Source organism: Helianthus annuus, chromosome 1 (assembly GCF_002127325.2).
Source record: "Helianthus annuus cultivar XRQ/B chromosome 1, HanXRQr2.0-SUNRISE, whole genome shotgun sequence".
Lineage (NCBI taxonomy): Eukaryota > Viridiplantae > Streptophyta > Magnoliopsida > Asterales > Asteraceae > Helianthus > Helianthus annuus.
Window position 1 is genome coordinate 106,946,494 of NC_035433.2, and position 11,335 is coordinate 106,957,828.

The 11,335-nt window shown below is 34.9% G+C and overlaps 1 protein-coding gene across 1 annotated transcript; it reads right to left on the minus strand.

Moving 5' to 3' along the window:
• Positions 1–3,622: 3,622 nt before the first annotated feature.
• Positions 3,623–4,435, minus strand: LOC110932962. The gene has a single exon (XM_022176211.1). It carries the CDS (start codon positions 4,433–4,435, stop codon positions 3,623–3,625), a length of 813 nt encoding a protein of 270 aa, XP_022031903.1.
• Positions 4,436–11,335: the final 6,900 nt, after the last annotated feature.

The following is an 11,335-nucleotide window of genomic DNA, read 5'->3' on the forward strand; positions in this document are numbered from 1 at the left end:
AGTTCTGGCATGAATAGTGTGTTCGAATTTCTACTACTTTGTCTAGGACATAGTTTATATTGTTTCACAATGCAGCGAACTCGATATCTTTTAACGATATTATTTTGTATAATCCTAGAATTTTAAGACTTAATTAAATAAAACTAAGTCAAGTATGCAAAAAATAATAATGTAATAATTGTTTGTACGGAATTACCGGTATTTTGCCGAGCGTCACACCACAACGGTGCGAGGAGGGTGTTGGAGGTCAGGTAATAACTGCCTCCTTAGCTTTAGGTCCACCATGACCCCTTCTATACTATTACCCATAATCTCCACAATTGGTGGACGGGGAGATCTTATGCTCATCGTTTTTCTATAGATGTATGTTTCTATATAATGTAATTATATTTTATCTTTACTACTGCTAATCATTTGTTTAATGTTTGTAGATTACTACCAAATGAGGACAAATGACAATAATGTGGATGTGTAGCTGACAACGAAGAGAAGAGCCAAAGGTTGAGGCGACGTTACACACAATGTTTGTTAGAGGATGAACAAAGGCTTTACCTAGACCATTCTAGAGGTTAAACAAAAGCTTTATCAAAATCGGTTGAATGAGCAACTTATGGACTTTATGAGCTATAGCACATGCAATGATCAACTAACAAAAACCCTAAATGAGAAACAAACAATAAATCTTATAAATTAGGAAATGAAAATGCTATACAGAAACAAGATTCCACACCACATACACACCCACAATGTATACAAATCAATAATCTTTATTAAAAAGCTGAGTTGGAACCCTAATAAAAAACACGATACCAGACAAACGAAGACCCATAAGCGCAAACCTGGTAAATATTATTCTAAAAAAGTAGATCAAAACCCTAAATATTTAATATTTGGCATATCAGAAAGTAGATCAAAACCCAATGTTGTCTCAACAGAGATTGACCGCCTAATATGGAAATCCATACTTACCTTGTAGATGATTTCTTCAGTTTGTTTCATCTTCTTTTAGAGAAAAAATCTCCGTCGATGTCCTCATTCGTCTTTAATAGTATCTTTACTTTTTTTTTTTAAGAATAACTTGCATTAAAACCACTAAACCAAGACAAGCTATCACCAAGGTGGAAATAGCAAGCCGAAAACCACAAAAATCAAACGTCCACAGTTACATTACATCAAAACTACACCATCTATCCCAATCCACCACTCCTTGTTTGAACCTATGCTTGTACCAAAGAAATCCCAAGATCTTGATATCGGCAATGATGTCCACCACATTTGGCTCCTTACGCGAGAAAACCTTGTCGTTCCTAGCCTCCACAAGCGCCAACACGCAATTATAATCACCCCGTGAAGCACCATTTTCTTATTCCCCGACACGCCGCTTAACTCGTGCATATCCACTAAATCTTTAACATGAAAAGCAAAAATGTCTCGGATTCGACACCATCTAGAAATCCCATGCCACACTCTCGCTGAAATACCACAACCTGTAAACAAATGTTCAACCGTTTCCTCCTTGCACTCGCACCAGACGCAAAATTGATTGTCCACCTGAATGTTTCTCCTCAACGAGGCCGTCTTTGTGGGTAACCTATCCAAAAAAGCGCGCCACATAAAAATGTTAGACTTAAGAGGCACCCCCTTACACCACTTGAAACCGAACCGTGTACTATTAGCCGACGAACCACAAATAGAGAAGAATAAACGTGATCGATTACCAAATCGATGTATTACTAAATTTCAAACATCCATCCACACACATGGTTTTTTTTTTTTGGATTTTGAAAGAAAGAAGAAAAATGGAGGTTAAGGATATGATGCAATCTTTTTATCTCTAGATTACATAAACTTTCTAGGTTATGATGGCTAGTTTGATGTAATCACTTTTCTTATGTATGCAACTCCTATTTTCAAGACATTTTGATCTAACCCCATATCTCATTTTACCCATTTTTTTACCATCTTCACTTAAAATAATAAGAATCAAAAAGTAAAATGTTACTTTCAATCTGATCCATCTATTTATCAAGATCAATGGCTGCTGGAAGGTTTAATGGGTTTAGCCAACTTTTATGTAATCAATTTATTTTAATAATTATTGCATATTTAGTTTTTATACTCTAACAACGATTGGGAGTATGTGTAGGGGTTTTATTGTTGGGACACAACCCTAAGTGTGAGGCGTAACATACATGGTGTCTTAACATGCGATATCGGTATGGAGACCGGATCAAACACACACAAATGGCCTGTGAAAAGGGCCTTTAGATGTGTAGGTGTTTTATGGTACATTGGATCCTTAAAAGATATGTTGGGACCAAATTATTGACAATGTGTTTATGGAACCTAATATATATTGTATATTTATTTTTATACTATCTTATTTTACCTTGCTGAATGTTAATCATAGTATTAATTGTGTGGGTTGCCACTCTTAGACACATGTAATCAGAATGTTCAATCTATAGCCATTATGTTGTCGAAATTCTCATAAACTAACTCATTTCATTTTTTTTATATAAATCGTAGGAGAGGTACTCTCAACTGTATGCGGAAAACTATGTATTGACACCAAGCTCATCGGAAGTTATGTTGACGATCCACAACGGTGTGAGTAGAGTGTTGGAGGTCAGGTCATAACTGCCTCCTCAGCTTTGGGTCCATCATGACCCCTGCTATGCTATTACCCATGATCCCCACAATTGAAGCACGGGGAGATCTTATTCTCATCGTTTTTCTATAGATGTATATTTCTATATAATGTAATTATATTTTATCTTAACAAATTGCTAATCATTTGTCTAATGTTTGTAGATTACTTTCTAATAAAGACAAATGACAAAGATGCGGAGTTTCAGCAGACAACGGAGAGAAGAAGCAAAAGCATTCCGAAGAAATGTTTTACCAAAAGTTGAGGCGACGATACACACAATGTTGGGGATAAATGAAAGCTTTACCAAGACCATGTTAGAGGTTAAACGAAAGAATATATCAAGACCATTTGAATAAGTAACTTAAGGAGTTTATGAGCGATAGTGCATGCTATGATCAAAACCACCCCCGACTCTAATGTCGCGATACTTACTTAGTTATTTAATTAACACATTTACTAGTGAACAATTAGTGACGTGGATGGGAGGTAGTCGAATAATCTGGCGATTGTCAATGACAATAACATATAAAGATTTTCTCTTTATATGCGTTTACACATTTGGTTCAGCCATGTCCATTAGGCCCGATGAGGAGTCGAAGCCTGAAGTCATTACCATTTCTACACAGCCAAACATCCCAAAATTACATTTCACGTCAAAACATCCGCCCTAATGCAGAACGCATCATCCTGAAATAAGTTGAAGAAAAAACAGAATTTGAGATACAATCACTTCAACTATGTATCAATGCCACAGCCCCAATAACCAAGAATCAGACGTTACAACCATCTGTGCACAACGCTGCAATAACGTACCAAATGCAAGTAGAAGCGATGAACATCTAGAAAAAAAACAGAGATTTTATACCAATAGAGTATATCATATACCATTTTCATCATCTAAAGACCACATCAGTTTACATTTCTAAGCATACTGATTACTCGATTATAACTACTACAACATCATCACCTTCATCGTCGTCTCCTCCTCCTCCTCCTAGAGCCAGATACAGCCCGATCAACCTCAACATCACCATCTGCTGCTAAACCACCCAACCGCAAACCAGTACTACCAGCAGCATTCATTTGGGCCTCTGATGCATGAACAACAATTGAACTTGCATCCGCATTCTCCCGAGCACTTCTAATCCTCCTAACTGCTTCCACCACTGAACTAATAAACGAACTTTCCTCTGCAAAGCTCTCCACTCTGCGTGCCTGCGGCCTCGGAGGAATCCTCACTCCTGAACCCATCTGCATCCCTCCCGAATCCTTCCCGTTCCCACTCCCATAAACAGGAGTAACGTTCGAATCAATCACTTCCCCACTGCAAACAGGACACTCTTTCGAAACTGAATCCACATACGGAACCTGATAAAAACAACCCCAACAAAACAAGTGACCACAACATGTCAAGATCGGATCTTTAGCCATCTTTAAACACATATTACAATCAAACAACATCCCATCATGAGTCTTGTTGCCATCAACATCCATCCCTAATGCTTTTGCCACATGGGTTATATCCCTTTTGTGATTCTTAAACCTGTCACCAGTGTTCACACCAGTGTTCACACCAACAACTGGTTCATTAACACTAGTTTGAGGTTGTCTAGCACTGACCCTAACAGCAAACCTGATCCGATCCTCAATTGGGCAACGTGGGGTTTCATGATTGGCTAAAAAGAGACCAAACCCAGGTGGGGTTGTCGCCGGAGTTGACGGTGGTGATGGGTCAGCAACAGGTGTCTGGTTCGGATCAGGATTCATGAACAAATCACCCATAAGGGTAATACACCATGAAAATTTGCGAGATTAATTTAGATTAAGGGGGAGAACATGTAGTGTGTGAAGAAAGAGTTGTGAGATTTGAGAATGATGGGAATTCGACTGGTATTTAAACTGCATTGCATTGAATTGAAAAGTGAAAACCCTAACAAGATTATAGAACCCCAAATTGTAATAATATCCCCAAAAGTCACGACTGTTGTTTGTTTTCATTGCTTTGGGTGCATTTACTTCTGGGATTTTTAATGCGTTTATATTAATAGCACGGAATTTGATATAATATGATTTTAAAACGTGATGCAATATACTCTATTTTCTATTTACATTTATTACATTTTAATTAGTTTTGACCAATAATAAGAGCAAGCGGTATGGGGGCCGGCTTAGGCCCGGCGAAGCCCGGCGCCGGTCCCCCACACCGCCCCCTCGTCCCGTCGTGTGAAACCCGGTTTCCAGAAGACGATGATGACGGGCTGCTTTCTTTCTCTTTCTCTCATATTTGTCTCTCATTTCTCTAAAATCAAATAAAGTTTTATATTTTTTAATTGTTGTGGGGCTCCATCCTCCACCCCCCCTAGATCCATCCCCTGCAAGTCCCTCCTACGTGGCGCTGACGTGACGGCCCATCCTCATAGGGATGAGCTTCCCCAAACCCACTAGTCTAACTAACAAAATTCATTTTCTCTTTCTTATTAACTACAACTAAACCACCGCTAGTGCTCTAGTGGTGACAACAAATATTTAAATTCCATATATAGTGACTAATGGGGTGATAGTCCATTGGCAAAGATAAAGTCTTTAAAACACTTAGGTTGGGAAGGGGAAGATCTTGTGTTCAAGTCTCACAGACGACAAGGATTAAAGAAATTAGTCGTTCAAAAAAAAAGTTCCACATATAGTGGGTCCGGGTGAGTTTTCCCTCTCCAGGTCTCAAGTTCGAGTCTGAGTGATAGGGGTTTCTCATTGAGGGGTTTAAATTGGGGATCTATTGTACGAGTGGGCTCTCTAGCGCGGACTCTGTTAAGACAACATATGCTAGACCTCCCGACATTCACGAATAATTCACACCTTTCAAAAAAAAAAAAAAAACTATAACTAAATTTACTGATTCTCTCTTTAAACTACCATAAAACATTATGCAACGGCAAATGACTCCTTCACAATAATAATCCTAAATTATTCTCTTTTTCCAGGTTTGAAAATCTGAGACCTCCTTTTTAAAGGCATGTGCCTCTATGAAGTGAGCTACCCTAGAATGGCTCCTATCATTCATTATTTATTTTTGATGAGGATATTAATTTTCTTTTTAAAAGAAAAAAAAACTTCCATATAACATAACATATAGAAATCGAGCGGACAAGGAGTTGAAAAATCCAAACAAAGTTAAAAGATTACATAACGTAAATTGAAATCGCACCACCTCTTACAATTTAATACATTGAATTTAGAACGACCCCAAACCATAGGAACGCGTTTCCTTTGATCTCTTCCAAAACTTTTGATATCGGCGTATTCCTTTTCTCAAACTCCTTTGCATTCCTCGTTTTCTAAATTTACCACAATGTGGTCATAAAGATGCCACCAAAACGAATGAGCTACCATACATGACACAAGAGCTGATACACAAACTCGTTAGCCATCCCGCACCAATCGCAGATCAGGCTTTAAAAAATAAATAGAGTTTGATGTTTCAACACATACATGTTGTGCATTGTATCAATAAACTATAAAAAGTATATGATTTAATAAAATATTAGTATATATTTATGCCTTGCATCTCCGCATATTGGATCTGTCACATAATGTGCAGTTGGTTGGAAAAATGTGTATATGCAACGTAGAGAATTTTATAAATAATTCAACCCTAATAAACGTGATAAAAATTTTACATCTATACATTTTACAAGATGGGGGAATAGTGCCAGGCAGCTGCCTGGCACTCCCCCATTGGACCAACGTTTTTTTAATTCTATTTTATTTCCAGATTAAAATTACGTTTTCGTTCTTCGTTTAAAAATACGCTTTTGCCCCCAGCTCAAAATAAAATTATAATTTTGCCCCTAGCTCAAAATTACGCTTTTGCCCTCGGTTCAAAAACTCATTTTTAATTTTGGTTGGCACTCCCCTATTGGACCACCAGTTTTATTGTTTTATATTCGTTTAAAATTACGATTTCGTCCTTAATTTAAAATAAAATTATGTTTTCGTCCCCACTTCAAAATAAAATTACATATTTGTCCCTCGCTCGAAATTACGATTTTGCCATCGGTTAAAAATTATGATTTTTTCTCCAGATTACAACTACAATTTTGGCCCCAGTTCAAAATAAATTTTTGCTTTCGCCCAAACTAAAAATGACGATTTCGCATTTTCGCCCCTTTCAAAAATTATTATTTCGCCTTAAGTTTAAAAATATGTTTTTGCTCGGTTCAAAATAAAACTATGCTTTTGCCCCCTATTCAAAATTACGATTTTGCCATCAGTTCAAAATTTTCAATTTGCCCGAGTTCAAATTAAAAATATAGTTTTGTCCCCAGCTTAAAATAACGATTTTGTCCTTAGTGCAAAGTTATATTACGATTTTGTCTCCGGTTCAAATTTATAGTATTGTCATCACTTTAACTTTTGGCAAATTACGATTTTACCCAAGTCAACAAATACAACTTTGCCCTCAGTTCAAATTACAGTATTGCTATCGTTTTAGTTTTTTTAGCAAAATTATAAAAGTGTTTTTTTATATTAGTTGATTGGATTTAATTTTTTTTCCATGTCAAGGAGCTTTCTAAAACTCACTCATTAATCCTTACAAGCTACAGTTTTGCCCTGAGCTCTGAACTACGGTCTTGTCATCGTTTTAGTTTTTTTTACTAACAAAACTATAATAGTGTTTTTTTCATTGATTGATAATTATTTGGCCATTGCCCCGCAACGCGGGCGGTGACATTAACTAGTTTTATACATATTGGAAATTAGTTGTTAATTTTATGTCCTATTTTTGTGTATGTTGTCAACGTTATTTATATAAAAGTTATTCTTAGGCGATGGTTTAAATGAAAACCATTTTTATCACGAAAACTTGAAACTAACTAAAAAAAACCTAAAAAAACCTAAAAAAAACACAAAAAAAAAATCAATTTTTATTAAAATTGCTAGTTTTTTTATATAAAAAAAACTTTTTAAACAAAAAAAAAATTGTAGTGCACATGTGTAATAATTCACATGTGTACTATTACACAAGTGTACTACAATTTTTTTTTTTTTTTTTTGAAATTTTTTTTTATATAATTTAAATAGCGAAAATTGGTATGCAAAAAAAATTGGTATGTTTTTTAGGCTTTTTTAAGTTAGTTTTCGAGTTTTTGCGATAACTAGTGGTTTTCATTTGAACATTCCCTTCTTTTGTATTAATGTGTTGTATACATACCCTTTTAACTTAGTGGGTTTATGTGTGTATACAGGGGCAGAATTTTGGGAGAATAGTCAAAATTGTGAAAACGGTAAGAACGATCTTAGTATTGACATATCGTACTGGTTCTAACTTACACTAATGACAATATTGTCAAAAAGTCAATCCACATACCAAAGACCATGCCGATGCACCTTTCACAATCTTTTTAAAACTCTAGTAACTTTTTTTATACGTGGTTATTTAAAAAAAAAACAATAAAATCGAGTGTTTTAACATATTTCCAACGAGTATACTATTGTCATTATTTTGAAATTAAAAAATGACATGAACTAGGTGTTCGTGATAGTGGGTATTTTTATGGAGTTTTCGGAAAACGCCATGAAATATGTCCAAAATAAGCGCTATAAAACACACAAAATAATGTCTCCAATTTAAAAACGCCATGTAAAACCCAATTTATAAAAAAACACCATAAAGTATACAGTTGAAAACGCCATAATAAACCCAGTTAAGAAACCATAAAATGTTCAGTTGAAAACCGCCATAAAAACACCAATTTAAGAAAAACGCTAATAAAAACCCAGTTGAAAACACCATAAAAACACCTAATTAGAAAAACACCACGAAGAAACCAGTTGAAAATGTCATAAAACATACACTTCAGAAAAACGTCATAAAAAACTGAGTTGAAAACCTCATAATAAAAAGTTGAAAACGCCATAAAAACCCAGCTTTTTTTTTAAAGTATATCGGTAGTATACTCGTTGAAAAGATAAAAATTGTTAAATTCATGGTGTAATTTTTTTTAAATAATCACGTATAAAAAACTTATGGACGTTTAGATATGATGGTGGAAATGACATGTGATTAACATGTGCACCCTTTTTTTGGATCTTCCCATATCACCCCTCCTTGTAGTTTTAAGATTCCCAATATTTACAAAAATGTCACCACATCAATCTTAGCCAAAAATCACAAAGATTTTGTGGTTTAGAATACTTCTCACCATTTTCACACTTTTGACTATTTTCCCTAGAACCTGACACTATATATATATATATATATATATATATATATATATATATATATATATATATATGAGTAAGGTTAACATACAAAAAGCCTTATCATACATCACGTAGGAGACAGTGGTAACCGTTGGATCAGGGGTATAATCACGCATGGGACCACATAATCACGCATGGGACCACATAATCACGCATGAGACTATAATCACGCACGTTCTATGATAATAACGCACGTTATATTTTTTGTCATGTATGTTAATGTAGGTTAAGCCTTGAAGTACATTATACTTTCTCTATATATATAGGTAGAGTATCCTGTAAAAAGTGCTCAAAATGTGAGAAGTGTATTATAACATTATATATAATACTATATAACACCATATAAACACCGTATAACAATATGTAACACCATATAATACCATATAACACTATGTAACACTATATAACATTATATAACAAATATAACAATATAGTTTGTCTAATAGCATGTCTATGATAGATGTATAGTGTTATATTTGTTATATAATGTTATATAGTGTTACATAGTGTTATATGTATTATATGGTGTTACATATTGTTATACGGTGTTTATATGGTGTTATATAGTATTATATATAGTGTTATAATACACTTCTCACACTTTAGGCCCTTTTTACACTATCCTTGCCCTATATATATATATATAATGGGTTCAGGAGAAAACGATTTAAAGTGAGAATGATTTTCAGCCACAAGATCATTGTGATTTGTGGCTAAAATGATGCGGTGGCATTTTTGTAAATAATGGGAACCTTAAAACTAGCAGGAATGGTAAAATTGGAAGATCCAAACAAGGGTGCATATGCTAATCACATGTCATTTTCCCATCATATTTAAACGCCAATAACTTTTTTATACATGATTATTTTTTCTTAAAAAAATACACCATAAAACTCAACGTTTTGTATCGTTCCAACGAGTATGCTATTGATATAATTTTCGAAAAAAATGAACTGAGTTTTTTATGGCGTTTTCAACTTTGTGTTTTTATGGTGTTTTCACCTAGTTACTAGGTGTTTTTATGGCGTTTTTCTGAACTGGTTGTTTTTATGGCGTTTTCTGAACTGCTTGTTTTTATGGCGTTTTCAACTATTGTTTTTATGGCGTTTTTTTTTAAACTGTGTGTTTTTATGGCGTTTTCAACTAAGTTTTTCATGGTGTTTTTTCTGAATTGGGTGTTTTTATGGCGTTTTCAACTGAATTTTTCATGGTGTTTTTCAAAACTAGGTGTTTTATGGCATTTTCAACTAGGTATTTTCATGGCGTTTTTCTGAACTCGGTGCTTTTATGGCATTTTTATTGAACACCCAGTTCTTGTCATTTAGTATACTTGTTGGAAAGATAATAAAACACTCGATTTTATGGTGTATTTTTTTAAATAATCAAGTATAGAAAAGTTACAAGAGTTTAAAAAAATAGTGGAATATGCATGTGATTTACATGTGCATGGTCTTTGGTATGTAGATGAGTCTTTTGACAATATTACCCTTAGTGTAAGTTAGCATCAACGCCACATGTAACACTAAAATCGTTATCACCGTTTTCACACTTTTAGGCGTTTTCTCCATATCCTGCCCATATGTGTGTGTTTGTATCTATAAAATTCTAAAACTATAACATTAATAAAAAGTATAAAAAAATATATGAAATTTATCTTTAAAAAAATGAAAAAATAAAAAATTATTAAAAACTAATGGTTAATTAATAAAAGTGCTTAGTTAATTAAAATTAAAGAATAAATAAAAGAGCTTAGGCTACGAGGTGTGGTTGGAGCCTTATGGGGCTTTATCAAGTCCACCTAGGATCCACCTCACATATGGAGCCTCCTTTTAATTTACATGGTGTGGATGAAGCCCCTATTAAACAAAATTAAAAAAAAACATTTGATTGGTTTAAAACTAGTGGGCCCCACCTGAATTCTTCAACTTGGGCGTTACCACAAGTTACCACCATGGAGCCCAAGCCATGGCGCCTCCCTCTTCACTTGGAGGGTGTGGTGATGAAGCCCATATGGGCGCTCTACATGGTGAGGTGGCGTGATAAAGCCCCCACACCCTCCAGCCTTAGTTAATTAATACCTAGGTAATAAATAAAAGAGCTTAGTTAATTAATACCTAGGTAATAACAATTGCATTAATTGAAAAGTGGTTGTTGATTAAGATGTAATGGAATATTGTCTAAATAATGTAATGGTTGTTGACCCTCATGACCATCATAACCCTCCATATTAGTGTCATGTAACTAATCTTTAATTCACCATCCAAAACCACTACCCTAAGGGTGAACGGGGCACTCCCCTTTTAGGGGAGTCCCCTCTCTTACGCACGGCCAATCAGCACGCGCCACGTCAACTCCCCTCTTAACTTCCCTTACACCCTCAATTTGATGGCGGCACTCCCCTCTTAGGGGACTTGTTTTTTT